This window comes from Microcaecilia unicolor, chromosome 6 (assembly GCF_901765095.1).
Source record: "Microcaecilia unicolor chromosome 6, aMicUni1.1, whole genome shotgun sequence".
In the NCBI taxonomy this organism is placed as follows: domain Eukaryota; kingdom Metazoa; phylum Chordata; class Amphibia; order Gymnophiona; family Siphonopidae; genus Microcaecilia; species Microcaecilia unicolor.
In genome coordinates, this window is record NC_044036.1 from 40444021 (window position 1) to 40463533 (window position 19513).

Below are 19513 nucleotides of genomic sequence, written 5' to 3' on the forward strand. Positions count from 1 at the left end.
GGGTATACATGTTTAGATCTTTGTCCGCCTTCATATGCTTTATAATGAAGATCATTGACCATTTTAGTAGCCACCCTCTGGGCCAGCTCCATCTTGGAAAGTGTGGTCTTCAGAACTGCACACAGTACTCCAAATGAGATCTCGCCAGTAAATATGCTGTGTGTGTTGTTTGTCATAAAGCTTTAATTAAAAACTATTTAAACAAAAAACAGACCTATACAGTGGCACTATCACCTCCTTTTCCTGCTGGCCAGTCCTAACCCTGTACACCTAAGCATTCTTCTGGCTTTTCCTGTCACCTTGTCTACCTATTTGACCACCTTATCAGATACAACCTCATCCAAATCACACTGCTCTTTTGTGAACAAATAAAACACCCTATCCTGTGTCTATCCCTTGGATTTTTATGCAAACGAATGCCCATCCCTAATATGTATATGGATATGTTGCTCATATAAATTCTTAGAGGGCTTCCCATTTAAAATACAAGACAACCCATGCGTCCAACTTTTCTTACATAAGCACGCGCCTGTGGAATGCACTGCCACAAGTGGGGAAAACAACTTATGATCACCTAAAATTCTGAAAATTATTAAAGACTCACCTATTCGGAAAGGCATATCCAAATGACCCAACTTAGGTGACTCAACCCTGCAACACTTCACTATCAAAGATCGTATTGAACATTGACAAACCCTTTTACCTCAAACCCAACTTGATTGAATCTTATCTTCCCTATCCCACTATAACATTTTGTACTATTCCCATACTGGACTTGGCGACTGCCTTCACGGTATTAGGTAAGCCACATTGAGCCTGCAAATGTGTGGGAAAATGTGGGATACAAATGTAACAAATAAATAAATATCCCGATCCATAGTGCATATCGACGGTATGATATATGTATAAGCACTGTAAATTATAAGCAAGATTTTGTGCATGTGGATGTATTTGTTTACAGATGATAATTCAGAATTTGTATGTTTTTCTCTTTTCAATCATTGTAGTATATTGCGGGGCTGTTGGTATGTGTCTCTTCTTTCTTGTATTCATTTAATTGCGTTGTTTCTCAACACTAGTTGTTGGACCGTATGCAAAGAAGATTCTGTGTGAAGAGCTGGGAGCCCCTGCAAACTCGGCTGTAAACTCTATCCCTTTGGAGGACTTTGGCGGTCACCACCCGGACCCGAACCTGACCTATGCCTCTGAACTGGTAGAGACGATGAAGACAGGAGAACACGACTTTGGAGCTGCCTTCGATGGAGATGGGGTAAATGAGGGGGAAGTCGAATTCCTTTTGTTTCCTGGGCAGATTAAGGCTGCAATCGCTTAATTATACAAGATGGCGTAATTTTCAGATGATACATTTTGGGGAAAAAGCCCTCAACCCTGGAGGTTTGCACATAGTTTTGAGATGAAAGAGTGCATGTGCTTTCACTTTGAAACTTCCCATGGGTCCAAACTGGCCAGTATTCAGCCCGCAGGAGGCAGGCTGGCTAAATCCTGTGATCAGCGTTGAACCCGCACATTCAATGTTGGGCTGTTTCGGGTGACCAGCACTGAATATCTGGGTTATTTTTGTCCAGTTTAAACTTAACCAGCCAAGTTAATATTCAGCAATGGTCGGTTAAGTTTATAGCGGCCAAAGATGGACTGCTATTTAAGCCTCTAAGCTTATCGGGTGAAGCGCTGAACATTCGTGGCTAGCCGGTTATATCGCACAGTATAACTGGTTATCTGCTATAGGCCTTATTCTACAAAGGTTATGCTCCTTAAATTTACGCTCCTAAAATTTATGCTTCTAATTTGTGAGCACAATTAATGCTCCTAAATTACAAGCATAATCTGTTTTGGAGCATAGGGTGTGCTCATAATTTAAATTTAGGGGAATAACTTTTATAGAATAAGGCCCAATGTGCTAAGCGCTAATTTTCAGTGGAGATAACCGGCTGTCTTGCACTGAGCATCAGCGCTTAGCCGTTAAGTGCTATTTAACCAGCTAGGAGCCATTCTTGGCCGGTTAAATAGAACTGAATATCGCCTGGAAAGTATCTATGGAAACGTCGTACCTACACTTTGTGCAGCTAATCTTTCATGGAAAATGATGCACATAATCCGCCTAATTCTATAACTTGTTCACACAGGTTACAGAATAGTGTCAGTTATATGTGTAACAATTCAATAATTAGCTGCTATTGAAGTTGAAGTTAATTGGCTATAACTGGTGTTAATTGACACCAGTTATAGCCAATTACCATGTGGTCCGGGCGATAATTTCATTTTTTATGTGCATCCACTCTGGCAGTGTACACTCACTGACATCTATCCCCCAGTTAACGTGTGAGATCTTACCACTAAGTCAGTGGGTGGCGGTAAGGTGTCAGGCCCAAAATAGACGCGTGCCAATTTTTATTTTGCTGCACGTCCATTTTCAACTAAAAAAAAAAAGGCCTTTTTTGCAGGTGCTCTGAAAAATGGACCTGCGTACATCCAATACACACGTCTACACCAGTGCAGGACCCCTTAGATCTGTGTGTATAAAAACCCCTGTAATACCCGTGAAATGCTTTCTAAGTTTGCCCTCTGAAATACTGTCTATTAGATTGGAGGGGGGAAAGTTCATTATATGCTACATCTTAAGTAGTTATGAAAGCAATTTCAGTGTGAATTGAAACCACAGAGCTTTTATTTCTATTTTATTTACAAAAATTTGATATACCGAAGTTAGCAAAAGTTGCTGCAATGCACGTCACAATGATAAAATTCAAGAGAAATAAAAATACAGAAGAAGAAAAGAAAAGAAGAAAAAAACCAAGTAGAGCAATAGTGATTGTATTGAGGATATTCAAGTCAAAAGAAAAAAAGCAGATCAAAAAAGACAAAAAAATAGAACAGGAGGGTAACAGAAGAAGTGATTTATTACAAGTTACCCGACGTGGCCACGTTTCGCCCTCAGGCTGCGTCAGGGGTAAAAAAAACTAATGCTGCCAGTCAACATAGCATTGTGAAGTTTGCTGAGTAAGCTTGGGAAGCACTTATGTAAGGTGGTTGTAGGACTACTTTTAGGGGTTCACTTTGCTTTTTACCCCTATTAGTTTTTTTACCCCTGATGCAGCCTGAGGGCGAAACGTGGCCACGTCGGGTAACTTGTAATAAACCACTTCTTCTGTTACCCTCCTGTTCTATTTTTTTGTCTTTTTTGATCTGCTTTTTTTCTTTTGATTTGCCATTTCTGTGGCAGATCTTTGCCTTTTTTTTGTTTCTGTCTGCTTTCTGTTGAGGATATTCAAGTACTGAAAGTACATTTGAAAAGCCGTGTCTTGAGTTTTTTTTTTAATGTTTAATAAAAAGTTTCCATTTTTATGTGGACGGTTAACATATTCCAAAGAGAACATATTTCAGAGGTTTGAACCAGCATAGGAAGTAGTTTCCTGAGTGATAATCCAGGACTAAACAGTAGGGTAGAGGAACCGGTAACATGCTAGTAGAATTAGGAGCCATTCCTTATAGAATAGTGTGCAGCCAGATGCAAATTTTAATGAGTGCCAGTTAACTTCAGTAATTAGTTGTTAGCACCCCATTATTGATAGGGCTCATTAACTCGATTTGTGCATTCAAATTTAGGTGCCATATGTAGAATCCAGGGGATAGTTTGCTATAGAGGCAGTACCTCCCGTCTAGAGTCATTGGTACAAGTGGTGTATATGTGTGTGTATGTATGTGTTTGTATATATTTATTTATTTATTTATTTGGATTTATTTACCACCTTTTTGAAAGAATTCACTCGAGGCGGTGTACAGTAAGAATAAATCAAACATAAGCAATAGACAATTACAGCTGTAAAAATATCCCAAATGCACTTGTTGGACTGTTTTTCATTCCCATGTCTTTCCTGTGAATTCAACCTCACGCTGTCATCCTATGTCTCTACCTTTCTTTCATTGTAATTTTTCTTGAGTTACTGTACGCCACATTGTGCCTGCGCTAGTGGGAAAATGTGGGATAGAAATACACTAAAATAAATAATATACGAAATCAGTGAAGTGTACATCATTGCAACTTTTTTTATCTTATCACATAATCACAAAAAAAAAGTGAGATCTGTCATCAGACTTCTATAAGAGTATCCCTTTTACTTACCCAGAACCCCCCAATGCACCACCCATCAAATGTGATTAGTAAATTATAAAACATCCCAACCTTTATGAAACATTTGTACAGACTCACCCCTCCCCTCCTACCCAGTCATGTGGTTCACTACCCCCCACCTTCTTCCATCCCTTACGTCTGACTTTCTCCACTACTCATCTCCCGTAACCAACATCTAATGGTCCCCAAAGCTATAGGGGCCTGAACTCTTTTATCCTCTAAAGCAACCCTCATATTAGGAGACAATGGTGTCACTACTGTATCCCACCCCCTCCTTATCAACCCCCAAATTAATGTCCAATATAATTGCTAAACAGCTCAGACCATCTATCAAAGGGATAATCCCTTGTGACTGTCACCATTGTTTGAAGTCTCAGAGTGTATTTAGGATCAAGCTGCAACCCTTGGGGCTCAAAGATCGTAAATAAATATCCCAAACTATCAAAAAATCTCTTCCAACGTTTAATAGACCCTGTAGCCTCCCTCTCTTCCCATGCAATCAGTTGGTGGACTTGATTTCTCTAGTACCAGTATTCTGGAGGTTCTGGTTTTGTCCATTGTTGAAGTATACATTTGCGGCCCAGCAAACATAATATACGGAAAAGAGGGATGGCGCTTCCTCCTACCCATTAATAGAACATTTTAATAGACAGCGTAGGGTGTAAGCAAAGTTGGAACATATAATTGGGTAAGAGAGTAAGAGGCCTTAGAAAATAAGGTGACTAAAGAAAGTTGTACATGAGATCAGAGAGATGTGTTATGTTTTGTTCCTTGTGGCATGCAGAGACGGAGAGGCAATATCTCCCGTCCAAAGCCATTGGTAGAAATGGTATATAAAAACTTTGTTTTACTGCTTGTGGCATAAAGAGATACAGTGTGTGGTAGAGATGATATATCAAAACCTTATGTTATATTTTGTTCCTTGTGGTATGTAGAGATATAGTGTTTGGTAGAGATGGTATATCAAAACCTTGTCCTATATAATAATTCTCACCTCCAGTGTTCTATGTGTCTTGCTGCCTGTGTCCGTGGCTTTCTTCAGAGTTGGTTTGCTAGGCTCCGTAGATCAGGCTGACGTCACACGCAGCACTGACCAACCGCACGATAGCACGAGGCCCCGCCCTCGCCCCCAAGGTCATGGACATGGGTGGCTGGAGGGGGGCAGGGGGAGAGGAGGTCGCTGGACATGGGTGACTGGAGGGGGGGAGAGGGGGGCAGGGGAGAGAGGAAGGTGGCTGGAGGGACGCAGGGGAGAGAGGACAGTCGCTGGACATGGGTGGCTGGAGGGAGGCAGGGGAGAGAGGAGGGTCGCTGGACATGGGTGGCTGCTCACAGGGAGTCTGTGTATCGCGCACATACTCTCACACTTTCTCTCTCACACACGCTGTATCTGTGTGAAACATACTTTCTCTCTCTCACACTCTCTCACACTCACTGTGTCTCAGATACACAGTCGCACACACTCTCATTCTCACACACACACACTCTCTCTCTCACACTCACTGTGTCTCAGATACACAGTCGCACACACTCTCATTCTCACACACACACTCTCTCTCTTTCACAGACACACTCGCACCCAGTCTCACTCTCTCTGTCACACACACACACTCGCACATTCACTCTCTCTCACAGTCTCTCTCACACACACTCTCTCAAACATACACACTCCGAGGAAAACCTTGCTAGCGCCCATTTCATTTGTGTCAGAAACGGGCCTTTTTTTTACTAGTATTATATATTTTGTTCCTTGTGACATGCAGAGATAACAGTGTGCTGGGGAAGCAATATCTCCCGTCCAGAGCCATCAGTAGAAATGGTATATAAAAACCTTATGTTCTGTTCCTTGTAGTATGCAGAGATACAGTGTGCTGGGGAGGCAGTATCCAGTGCTAAATTCTAAAAAAACTTGTTAAAGTAAATTTTATTATAAAATGGCCCATCCATTCATTATATTATCTCTTTGGTAAAGTCACTGGACCCACGTATTGTTCCATTAAGGCTTAGACTAGGTATGTGAACAGTTTTACCATCTATACATGATTTATTTTTATTTATGTATTTATATTTTGCTCACACCTTTTTCAGTAGTGGCTCAAGGTGAGTTACATTCAGGTACACTGGATATTTCTCTGTCCCAGGAGGGCTCACAATCTAAGTTTGTACCTGAGGATGCCTTCTCTTCATTTCTCTCTTTCAGGACCGGAACATGATTCTGGGGAAGAAAGGATTTTTTGTTAACCCTTCGGATTCCGTTGCTGTCATTGCTGCTAATATCTTCAGTATTCCTTACTTTCAGCAGACTGGCGTTCGAGGATTTGCTCGGAGCATGCCCACCAGTGGGGCACTGGATAGGTAATGACCAGGAAAATATATATGTGTGTAAAGGAGGGACACTTTCATGTTGGAACTATGTTTTTAAAATACAGTACATTGTAGTAGAAGTAGCACTAAGGGGACCTTTTACTAATGTGTGGAAGGCCTAACATGGATTGCGCCAAGGTGTCTCATGGTAGTGTTCGCTTAGCATGCGCTAATCCCACCCTGAAACATTTTTTATTTTTCAGCACAAGAGGCACTCCCACGGGCAGAGAGTAGGCATACCTGTGCTAATCGGGTAACACGGGCCACATTTTAGCAAGTCTTAATAGAAGGACCCCTATGTGAATGCCTACTGGCTAAAACAAAATGAATTCTTATGGTCCAAATTTTATATAGTATTAAACTTTTTTTTTTTTTACTTAATACACAAAACATTAGGAGCCCTGTTAACTAAGCCGCACTAGCGTTTTAAGCGCGTGCCAAACGCTAGAGTCGCCCATATGTTCCTATGGGCGACTTAGCATTTAGCACATGCAAATCATTAGTGCACGCTAAAAACGCAAAGGCGCCCTTTGAGCTGCTTAGTAAACAGGGCCCTTGGAGTGTGCATACAAAATTTGTTTTGGGATCGTTATTGGATTTTATAGCCAATTTCCTGAGTACTATAAAAATTTGAAATTATTGCATGCAAAAATGTACTTGCATAAATCAAATTCCTGCAGTAACTTGGACGTTTAATGCCTGAATGAAAGTCAATTTAGTGTTTCAAACTGAAATGGGAAGCCAAATGTACAACCTTACAAAATAACAACAAAAAATAACTCTTAATATGGTCCCTGTGATCAGCAGGAAACGCCCAGTTCAAGGGAAATATTTAGTTTAGAAAACTTTTTGTTTTCTAAATGCAACTCAGTTTCTCAGAATTGGTCATGTATCCTAAAACGTTATTCTGGTTATTTTTGTTTCCTATCAAGATGATGTTGCAAATGAATGACAATAAATATGTTTAATTCAATAATGCCTTTTGATTTAAAACACTAGTGAGGAGTAAACCGCCACAGTTTCAGGTTGTTTCATTCTGAAAATCTTTAAATGGTTCAACCTGGACTTGGAGATGCAGTTAAGGCAGTAGTCGCACCCTCTGGGGTAGTGGGGCACGAACGATAGTTGGGGGAAGGGAGAGTAGGGAACATCTCATTGCACACTGGTGACACCTACTGGCCAGAGTTGGGGTGCACAGTATTGTGTTCCAAAAGGAGCCACTGTGGGTGGGTCCCTGGCCAAGAATCATCACTGTAGTAACTAAACTAATTTGAGGAGGGGGGGATGAGAGTTAAAATCCTAGGTGGGTTTGTGACACTCAGTCGTTTTTCTGTAAGACTTGATCCTGTTTACCAAAAATGTCTTTGTTAAGATTTGGCATCACTTAAGTTGTAATGTGCATTTCGTATCAATAAACATGATTGGAAAAAAAAATCCTAGGTGGATACAAAGGAAAATTCATGGCACTGTTGTTCAACAAAAGATAGTTCCAATTGAGGAGAATAGTTACTAAGACCCAAATGTAAGACCCAAATCCTGAAAAAACTTCAGACTGCCCAGACTTATCTTTGGCAAATCAAGGTTTGAAAGCGCATCACCTCTTCGAGAGAAGCTTCATTTGGCTCCCCGTCAGAGAAAGAATAAACTTCAAAGTCCATACAATGATTCATAAGATCATATACAGAGAATCCCCTAGCTACATGAACGAGTTGATCGACCTCCCAACCAGAAACAGATCAATGTCCTCACGTACTTACCTTAATATACACCTTCCCTCTTGCAAAGGAATCAAATACAAAACATCCTATGCATCCAGTTTTTCATTTCTGGGCAGCCAGCTTTGGAGCGCTTTACCAAGATCCATCCGAACAATTAACGATTATCTTCCCTTCAGAAAAATGTTAAAGACGCATCTCTTCAAGCAAGCTTACCCTAACATCCCAACTTAACATTATAGCCCATCCACTTAATTCCTGTTCTGAAGATGATTATACCCTAAACCATGTCTCCCAACTCCTTATACTCATCCCCAGTCTTCTCGTCTCCTTCTTCCCGCACCACACCCTTCCCAATCTCTTTCCTTTGTCTGTCTTGCCTTATTTACCTTTCCATGTTCACATTTTCTTAAACCTTACTACTACTATGTTTTTATCAGGTTGTAATATTCTCCATATAATACATTATAATTCTATTTACTATGTAAGCTGCATTGACTGCTGTATGTGGGAAAGCGCGGGGTACAAATGTAATAAAGATGAGATAAAATAATGCATTTTACTACAGCAAGAGATATTGAAGTACCTGATTACCACAGGTTAGTGACTTCTGCAGTAAATATAAATTTGCATTGCTGCATTTGGGAAGTTTGTGCAGTGCTAGCTGTATTTAAATATTCTTATTTGTTTTGAGAGAAAAGTGCATTGTAGCCATTCATTAGAGTATTTACACTTTCCCATTGCTAATAATATTTAACTCACGTTCAATAATTAAACTAGCAAGTATAACTCTCTATCATTTTTCTACGGAGGAAAAAGACTTCAGATGCTCAACGATCTTTGCTCCTGAGAACAATAGACCATTGCATACATCTCTCCACTATTGGGGAATATTCCCTTGTGGATAATAATTTGAGCTCCTCATTAGTCTTAAAAAACCTCCTTATGTATGGACTGTAAATTAAACATTACTTATCTGGGCTTTTAAAGACCACTGCAGCCGGGCACGCTCTACAGAAAATTTCCTTTTCGTTTCAGGCTTCTTAAGGAGCGAGTTCCCTGCCCATAATACAGCCCGTATGGTCTCTTGCCCTCCTTTCTAAGCGCCAGCACACGTTTAAATAATAATAATTAACAAAATTGGAATGGTGGGAGCTTTTCAGGATCAATGAATGACAGCCTGAGCCCTTTAACACAGTAAATTGCCTAGAGCATCTCTGTATGTCTCTGAGATCCTTTTTCTCCTATCAGGATAAATGTGTTGGATATTTGCTTGGTTTACATGGAGATCCTTTACAATTTGTCATTTGAACTTTGTGCAAATCCTAAATGAAGTGATGCAGAGATAAAGGACTCTAAGTCAAATTCCTCCCAGCAGGGATTGTTTTAAAGGGGCCAGTTGTAAAATAAAGCATCCCTGGTATTTATTTCAGGTCTCCCTGGTGTCTGGTTGAGAGAAGGGCTAAATCCATGCTGATTCTGTCCTATTAAACCATGTTTTATTTATGTGTTCTGTAATTTTATTCTTTATAATAGTTTTCACTGTTTTGCCCAACACTGAAGTCAGGCTTACGGTCTATAATTTCCCAGATCACCTCTGGAACCCTTTTTAAAAATCGGCGTTACATTGGCCACCCTCCATACTACAGATGATTTTAATGACAGGTTACAGATCTAACACAGATCAGCAATTTCATGTTTGAGTTCTTTCAGTACCCTGGGGTGTATGCCATCCGGTCCAGGTGATTTATCACTTTTTAACTTGTCAATTTGTCTGTCTTCCAAGTTCACCGAGATTTCTTTCAGTTCCTCACCCTTGAAAACAATTTCTGGTACAAGTAGATCTCTTAACATCTTCTTCCGTAAGACCGAAGCAAAGAATTCATTCAATCTCTCCACTATGGCCTTGTCCTCCCTGAGTGCCCACTTTGCTCCTCTGTGATCTAACGGTTCCACAGATTCCCTCGCAGGCTTCCTGCTTCTGATGTATGTGAAAAAGGTGTTACTGTGAGTTTTTGTGTCCACGGCAAGTTTTTCTTCATATTCTTTTTTAGCCTTCTTTATCAATGCTTTACATCTAACTTGATACTTTCTTATGTTGCTTCTTATTTTCTTCATTTGGATCCTTTTTCCATTCTTTGAAGGATGCTCTTTTGGCTCTAATAGCCTCTTTCACGTCACCTTGTAACCATGCTGGCTGTCGTTTGCTCTTCTTTCCACCTTTGTAAATATGTGGAATACATCTGGTCTGGGCTTCCACAATGGTATTTTTAAACAGCATCTACACCTGATTTAAAATCCTAACCTTTGTGGCCAACCCTTTCAGCTTCTATTTAACCATCTTCCGAATTTTGTCATAGTTGCCCTTTTAACAGTTAATTGCTGCTGCAGTAGATTTCTTTAATGACCTCACTCCAGATATCAGCTCAAATTTGATCATGTTACGATTACTGTTTCCCAAAGGATCCAACACCATTTCCTCTCATACCATGCCCTGCATTCCACTAAGAACTAGATCTAAAATGGCTCCCCCTCTTGTTGGTTCCTGGACCAGTTGCTCCAAGAAGCAGTTATTTATTACATCTAAGAATTTCATTTTCCTAGCACTCCCTGTTGTTATAGCGTTTTATCCAGTTAGTATTGGGGTAATTGAAATAACTAATATTTACAATCAATTTCTATCTTATGCTGTATTCTGTGTCTTTGGGGATGTCATTACTTTTCTCAAGAGAGTATATCAATAACAATATGTAAAAAGTGGAGAAAAAGAGACTTCAGTGAATATCAGTCACTCCTATTTGTAAGGCAAACACCTTCAGAGTTTTAGGAGGTTCTGTTCAATCATGAGTCATAAAAAAAACTCCACTTCAACATTATAAATGTTTATAAATGACCGATTAAAATAAAAAAGGTGGGAATATGAACCAGGCTATCCAAAAAAGGAACCAAATAATAATAAATATTGAAATAAATAATATTTAATAAGCTCCAGTACACCTGCTCCAGCCTGCTTGCTCCAGTCCATCTGCTCCAGCGTGTTCCAGTCTGCCTGAACCAGCTTCTCCCTGCTTGTTCCAGTCCATCTGCTCCAGCCTGCTTGCTCCAGCTTCTCCCTGCTTGTTCCTGTCCATCTGCACCAGCTTGTTCCAGCTCACCTGCTAGCTTGTCAGCCATTGACTTACTTGCCTGCCTGCTAACTTGTCAGCCATTGACTTACCTGCTCTCCAGCTTCTCCCTGCTCGTTCCTGTCCATCTGCACCAGTATGCTCCAGCCCGCCTGCTAGCTTGTCAGCCATTGACTTACCTGCTCTCCAGCTTCTCCCTGCTCGTTCCTGTCCATCTGCACCAGTATGCTCTAGCCCGCCTGCTAGCTTGTCAGCCATTGACTTACTTGCCTGCCTGCTAACTTGTCAGCCATTGACTTACCTGCTCTCCAGTCCATCAATTCCTCCAATTCCAAGCCTCCAATCCAGCTTTTCCGCTCTATCTGCTTCTCACCTCAGTCACTACACATACACCTGTTACACCGCAATCACTACTTATGGCCCCTGTCCACATTCTCTTCCTTGCCCTGTCCCTTCCTAATCTTTTTTCCCCTCCCCATACCGCTGTCTACCGCTGGAACTCATTGCCCACCCATGTCCCCTCCCATCCTGCTCGCTACGGCAATACCCTATTCACCCCATCCCTCACCACCTCACCATCTCTCTTGTCCCCCTCCTCCTTCCTAGCTCTTAACCTACAACACTTCCTTCCTGCCATTAACCCATCACCGTTCCTCCTAAGTGCACCCCGTCTTCGTCGCCTGACCTCCCCCACCTTCCTCCGCACTCTCTTGCTCCTCCTACTGCAATCCGCGGGAGACATTAATCCTAATCCAGGCCCCCCTCACCTGTCCTCCTCCTATCCATGCAAATGACTCCATGATGTCTCCAATCTCGTTTCTATTCCCCTCCTCCCCCTTCTTCCCTCCTCTTCTCATGTGCCTTGTGGAATGCCCACTCGGTCTGCAACAAACTGCCCTTCACCCACGATCTCTTTATCTCTCGTTCCCTTCAACTGCTCACCCTGACTGAAACCTGGCTCTCCCCTGACGACTCTGCCTCAGTTGCGGCCCTTTGTCATGGAGGTTATCTCTTCTTCCACACTCCCCGCCCAGCTGGCCGCGGTGGAGGCGTCGGGCTACTACTCTCGCCCTCCTGTAGTTTCCAACCCCTCCTCCTACCGCAGTCTCACTGCTTCTCATCCTTTGAAGCGCACTCCATCCGGCTATTCTACCCATTGCCACTCAGAGTGGCAGTCATTTACCGCCTCCCTAATAAATCCCTCTCTTCCTTCCTCACCGACTTTGATGCCTGGCTTTCCGTTTTTCTTGAACCCTCATCTCCGTCCCTCATTCTCGGAGACTTTAACATACACGTTGATGACCAATCCGACCCTCAAGCTTCTCAGTTCCTCACTCTAGCATCCTCCTTCAACCTCCAGCTAAGCTCCGCTACCCCTACTCACCGAGATGGCCATTGTTTTGACCTCGTCCTCTTCTGGCTCTCCCTCCAATTTCCACGCTTCAGCTCTTCCTCTCTCTGATCATCACCTAATCACCTTCACACTTCACCCCCCCCCCTCAGCCCCGTCCAACTTTAACCACTACCTCCAGGAATCTCCAGGCTATTGACCCTCCCACCCTATCCTCTAGTATTTCTAATCTCCTCCCCTCCATCATGTCCTTCGAGTCTGTCGACAAGGCTGTCTTCGCTTACAATGCCACTCTCTCCTCTGCTCTGGAAACCCGGACACTCTCACACCATCCACCTCCCGTCCCACAAAGCGTACTAATCCCCAGCCTTGGCTGACCCCTTGCATCCGTCACCTTCGCTCCTGCGCCCGATCTGCTGAACGCCTTTGGAGGAAATCTCGCACCCATTCAGACTTCCTTCACTACAAATTCATGCTATCCTCCTTCCACTCCTCCCTATTCCTTGCCAAACAAGACTATTACACCCAATTGACCAATTCAGTTCCAACCCCCGTTGTCTCTTTGCCACCCTTAACTCCCTCCTCAAAGTGCCCTCCACTCCCACCCCCTCCCCCCTCGCTCTCTCCTCAATCACTGGCTGATTACTTCCGCGACAAGGTGCAAAATATCAACCTTGAGTTCGCTACCAAGCCATGTCCTCCTCTTCACCCTTCAACCCTCTCCCTAAACCAACCAACCCAGGCCTCTTTCTCCTCCTTTCCTGTCATCACCGAGGAGGAAACCGCTCGCCTTCTTTCCTCCTCGAAATGCACCACCTGCTCTTCTGATCCCATCCCCACCAACTTACTTAACATCATCTCTCATACTGTCACCCCCTCCATCTGTCATATCCTCAACCTCTCTCTCTCCACTGCAACTGTCCCTGACACCTTCAAGCACGCCGTAGTCACACCTCTCCTCAAAAAACTATCACTTGACCCTACCTGTCCCTCCAACTACCGCCCCTTCCTCTCCAAAATACTTGAGCGTTCACAACCGCTGCCTTGATTTTCTCTCCTCTCATGCCATCCTCGATCCACTTCAATCCGGTTTTCGCCCTCTACACTCGACAGAAACAGCACTCTCTAAAGTCTGTAATGACCTGTTCCTTGCCAAATCCTCATCCTCCTCGATCTATCCGCTGCTTTTGACACTGTCAATCATGACTTACTTCTTGCCACACTGTCCTCATTTGGGTTCCATGGTTCTGTCCTCTCCTGGTTCTCCTCCTATCTCTCCCACCGCACCTTCAGAGTTCATTCTCATGGATCTTCCTCCACCCCCATCCCCATCCCCCTATCTGTTGGTGTTCCCCAGGGATCTGTCCTTGGACCCCTTCTCTTCTCAATCTACACCTCTTCCCTGGGCTCCCTGATCTCATCTCATGGTTTCCAGTATCATCTCTATGCTGATGACACCCAGCTGTATCTCTCCACACCAGACATCACCGCGGAGACCCAGGCAAAGGTATCAGCCTGCTTATCCGACATTGCTGCCTGGATGTCCAACCGCCACCTGAAACTGAACATGTCCAAGACCGAGCTCATCGTCTTTCCACCAAAACCCACTTCTCCTCTTCCTCCACTTTCTATCTCAGTTGATAACACCCTCATCCTCCCCGTCTCATCTGCCCGCAACCTCGGAGTCATCTTTGACTCCTCCCTCTCCTTCTCTGCGCATATCCAGCAGATAGCCAAGACCTGTCGCTTCTTCCTCTTTAACGTCAGCAAAATTTGCCCTATGTTAAATTGTACAGTGTTGCGTAACCCTAGTAGCGCTTTAGAAATGTTAAATAGTAGTAGTAGTAATTTTCAAACCAAAAATAATTCCACATTAAAAGAAGACTCGTCACAGCGTTGTGTTTCGGCCAGATAGCCTACATCAGGAGTCTTATAAACGAGATAAATAGTGAAGTTAAGGCATGGATTGATATTTTAAAGAAATCTCAAATCACAAATGAAAACTATGCAAAATATGCAGGCAAGAACATAGAAGTGGTCTTTAAAAAGACCGTTAATCCATCTGTAGCTGCACGCTGCAGAAAAACAATCAAAGTATTATGGATATAAATGGCCGATACCTTCCATAGGTACAGAATGAGCTGTGCAAAGCTAAATAATGATGCCCACACAATTTGTACAGTACTTATCTTGGACTTTAACAATTGATAGTATTTTCACCATATACTGCGTCCAGCGTTTCTTCTGAACTGCAATTCACAAGAATTGTGGACCTTTTCTTCATTGCAGAGATCATAACATAACAGGAGCTCATTTTCACTTCACTACACATAAAGCCACAAAAATTTAGACCTATATACGATGGATATTGGATCAGAGTGAGACTACATGGGTTTCCGTTGGAAATAGACATTCTTAATTATTGGGAGTTTCTGCCATTGTGCTTTCCCAGTGCTTGACGGGTTTTCGTGTAATCAATATTAATTGGTGATATGGTAATTGCAGAATATAAATAACGTGTTATACAATAGTACCCAAACTGAGTTCAGACTTTTTTGGGGGTGGGGAGGCGGAGGCAGAGAGGGGTTAAGCATTTATAAGCATGTTTTATAAATTAAAATATCAAATACTCTCTCTTTTTTTTTTCCCCTTCCATTTTCCTTTGTAAATGCTTGATTAAAATTGGGGTCAAAATTTTATATTTTCTTTGATCCACAGCAATTGACAATATTTATTTCTAATAGAATTTCTGCCGCTTCTGAAATACCTCAGGGACCTGTACCTGTCTCTTGAGTTGATATACTAACACGGGTTAAATTTCTTAATTATCGGTCAATCTAGTCATCCATCACTCTATTATGACCTAATTACCTTTTATCAAAATCAATACTAAATATTATTACAAACACATTACTTTATTCAAATCAAACATAATCACTGGTTAATATTTAACCGACTATTTATACAAGGACTGTGTTCTGTATTAACGCCATTGATACTCAATATAGTTCTTCAAACTTTCATAACCTCTTAAAAAATACATCACAAAAGTCAGATGACTTATCTTCATTCCAAACGATAGAATGTTGAATGTTCCATCATATAGCTCATTGATGAGTATCAATCACTAGTCCGTTGATAAACAGAAACAGAATCCAAAAGAGAAGAAATTTACAATATCCTCGGGGTGGGTCAGTATTCTCTGAAACAATGACTCCACTCAAACCGAATCCTTATATCAAGTTTCCTTCACAGCGATGTTTAATTTCAATCCACATTCATATATATATTCACAGATCTCAACACAGGCCGTGTTTCATTATAACTTCTTCAGGAGATCCAGCCACATTAGAACACTGGGCACATAACAGGAAATCCCTTCTGATAGCACATATTTTTTTAGCGTAGCGCTAACCCGGCAGTAATCAGGCAGCGCCACATATTACCCGGGTACTGCCAGATTAGCGCAGGAGCCCTTATGACGGTAAGTGCTCCCCCTCGCATAGCCACATGGCAAGAACAATCTTACCACATGGCCTTGTCTATTTTCAGCATTTTTTACCCACAGCGGTAAAAAGGGCGGTAGCACATGACAAAAATGACCCCTGCTGCTAGCGCAGGGCCCCTTTATGGTTAAAAAAAAAAAAAAAAAAGGGACCCCGGAGTGTTGATTTGAGCATATTTAGACAGTATTTCTTAACTGGCCTTGTTTTTCTTGAATTTTGTTTTCCTTTGATTTCTGTGCGACTCCGCTCCCAATAATGGTGCACTATTAGGAGAAGTAAGATTGCTTAATTTACTAATAATCTTTTGTTTATTCCTTATTGATGTTATTGTAATTACCTCTTCTTTTTTTGTGCTTGTAATTAGGTTGGAAAACTCATTACCCTGAATAAATAATTGGGCCCAGATTCAGTAAATGGCTTCCAAAGCTAGGTGCCGGAAAGATCCGCACTAAACTCATATTCTACAAAATAGTTCTTAGCGTGGGCTCATGTCCACCTAAGCTTGGTGTAAATCTTGTGACCAACTGATGGCAGTTGGGCACGCAAATGACCCTATTCTACACTGTGACTGAATTTTGAGAATGCCCTTGACCCGCCCATGCCCCCCAAGGCCATACCCGTTTTAGTCATGTGAGACAGCTTTGGCACGCTGTGTTATAGCACGAAGGCCGATCCGTCTGGAAATCATAATTGGTGCCAATTAATGTCAATAATTGACAGCTTCTTAACAGATTCGTTTCTGTGCAGATCTGATATCCATGCCCAAATTTGGGCACCATTTACAGAATCCAGGGGTTAGTGTTTTGAATTTTTTTTTACATCTGAATATTGTGAAATCGTTTTTGATTATTTTAAAAGCTAAGCATGGACATCGAGCTGTGATATTTGTGCTTGCCAAGCAGCAGGTGTAAGTGTGGGAGAACTTTCATACTTTCCATGGAGCGGTGTGGTAGCCGTGTTAGTCCACTCTTAAAGGTTATCAATAGAAATCAAACAAAATAAAACATGGAAAAGAAAATAAGATGATACCTTTTTTATTGGACATAACTTAATACATTTCTTGATTAGCTTTCGATCTGACGAAGAAGGGCAACCTTCGAAAACTAATCAAGAAATGTATTAAGTTATGTCCAATAAAAAAGGTATCATCTTATTTTCTTTTCCATGTTTTATTTTGTTTGATTTCTATTGATACTTTCCATGAAAATTGCTGTAACTTTTATGCATATCCTTGCTTGTACAAGTTAGGTAGCCTGTTAATACCACATGGAGGACAGACAAGGTGATTTTGTAACATGGTGGTTTGTAGCAATTTTTTATATGTCATAACATAACCTTGCTATGACACACAATTTTTAATTTTGTGCTTTCAAAGGGTGGCCAGAGCTTCAAAGATTGCTTTGTATGAAACACCAACTGGCTGGAAGTTCTTTGGAAATTTGATGGATGCCAACAAGCTGTCCCTCTGCGGGGAGGAAAGCTTTGGCACTGGTAAGCACTCTCCCTTTTCCCACAGTCCTCTTTGAAGTGCAGCTTCTGTCAGAGATTTTATTCAGTATATGGGGACCAGTTGATAGTTTGGCAGTCATTATGAGTCTAGCCGTGGAAGCCATGTGTGCCCAGTGAAGAAAGTTTGGGCTCCTTTGTTCTGCCTCTGAGCCTATGTGGAATAATCCTGGAGCCAAATTTAATCTAGAGCACTCATGGGGCCAAAAAGTTTTCCAAGGTTTTTGTTGTTAGTTAAGGCATGACAGGCTGGTTTGGGAAGATGGGTTTTTTTGTTCCAAAATTAATTTGTATTGCATGTTCAAAGCATTAACATTGACTCCTTTTTTTTTTTAAATCAGAATCTTGCCAATAAGTGAGCAAGCAAGCTTCTAAAACACCTCCCCCCCCCGCCCCCCCCCCCCCCCCCCCCCCCCCCCCCGTCCACCTCCCCTCAAAATTGCAGAGCTGGCTATAGCCGGGGAGAGAGCCTGGGGGGGGGGGGGGGGGCAATGCATTACTGTCTCCAGGAAAAAAAATTAAATGATCCCAGGTTCCAATTTAATTCATGTTTAATTTGGGATAAAATGCCATAAATAAGTAAATAAATATAAACTTTTAATGTTGAGCACCTGATTCTCAAAGTGGACATATTCCAAACACTATAATGAAAATAAAATGATTTTTTTCTACCTTTGTTGTCGGGTGACTGTTTTTCTGATCATGCTGGCCCAGTATCCGATTCTGCTGCTATCTGATCTCTTAACTCCGTTTCCAGGGCTTCCTTTCCATTTATTTCTTTACTTTCCTCCTTTCTTCTTCATTTCTTGCTCTATATCCATAAGTAAAAGCTGGATCCTCTGCAGACTTGACTGTCTAGTGGATCCAGCTTCTGCCTATTTTCTTCATCCATGTGCAGTTTTTCTCCTCTCTTCCTTTTCCCTCATCTCATCTCCTTCCTCATTCTTCCATCCCCTCCATCCATGTCCAGCATTTCTTCTCTCTCCCTTCCCTCTCATCCATCCATGTCCAGCAACCCTCCTCTCCCCTTCCCTCCATCCAGCAACCCTCCTCTCCCCTTCTTCCACCATATCCAGCAACCCTCCTCTCCCCTTCCCTTCATCCAGCAACCCCTCCTCTCCCCTTCTTCCACCATGTGCAGCAACCCTCCTCTCCCCTTCTTCCACCATGTCCAGCAACCCTCCTCTCCCCTTCCCTCCATCCAGCAACCCTCCTCTCCCCTTCTTCCACCATATCCAGCAACCCTCCTCTCCCCTTCCCTTCATCCAGCAACCCTCCTCTCCCCTTCTTCCACCATGTCCAGCAACCCTCCTCTCCCCTTCTTCCACCATGTCCAGCAACCCTCCTCTCCCCTTCCCTCCATCCAGCAACCCTCCTCTCCCCTTCCCTTCATCCAGCAACCCTCCTCTCCCCTGCCCTCTCCTCGCCCCTTCTTCCACCATGTCCAGCAACCCTCCTCTCCCCTTCCCTCCATCCAGCAACCCTCTTCTCCCCTTCTTCCACCATGTGCAGCAACCCTCCTCTCCCCTTCTTCCACCATGTCCAGCAACCCTCCTCTCCCCTTCCCTCCATCCAGCAACCCTCTTCTCCCCTTCTTCCACCATGTGCAGCAACCCTCCTCTCCCCTTCTTCCACCATGTCCAGCAACCCTCCTCTCCCCTTCCCTCCATCCAGCAGCCCTCTTCTCCCCTTCTTCCACCATGTGCAGCAACCCTCCTCTTCCCTTCTTCCACCATGTGCAGCAACCCTCCTCTCCCGTCTGCCCTGTTCCTTCCCCCACCGTACCTTTAAATATT

General features: G+C 42.7%; 1 protein-coding gene across 2 annotated transcripts in view; it reads left to right on the forward strand.

Moving 5' to 3' along the window:
* Window positions 1–19513, forward strand: part of PGM1 (phosphoglucomutase 1) — a 76384-nt gene that overhangs the window by 36612 nt on the left and 20259 nt on the right. For both annotated transcript variants that reach the window (XM_030207010.1, XM_030207009.1), the window contains exons 5-7: window positions 1080–1270; window positions 6351–6505; window positions 17587–17702. In XM_030207010.1, coding sequence (XP_030062870.1) covers window positions 1080–1270; window positions 6351–6505; window positions 17587–17702 — 462 coding nt within the window. The remainder of the gene's footprint in view (window positions 1–1079; window positions 1271–6350; window positions 6506–17586; window positions 17703–19513) is intronic.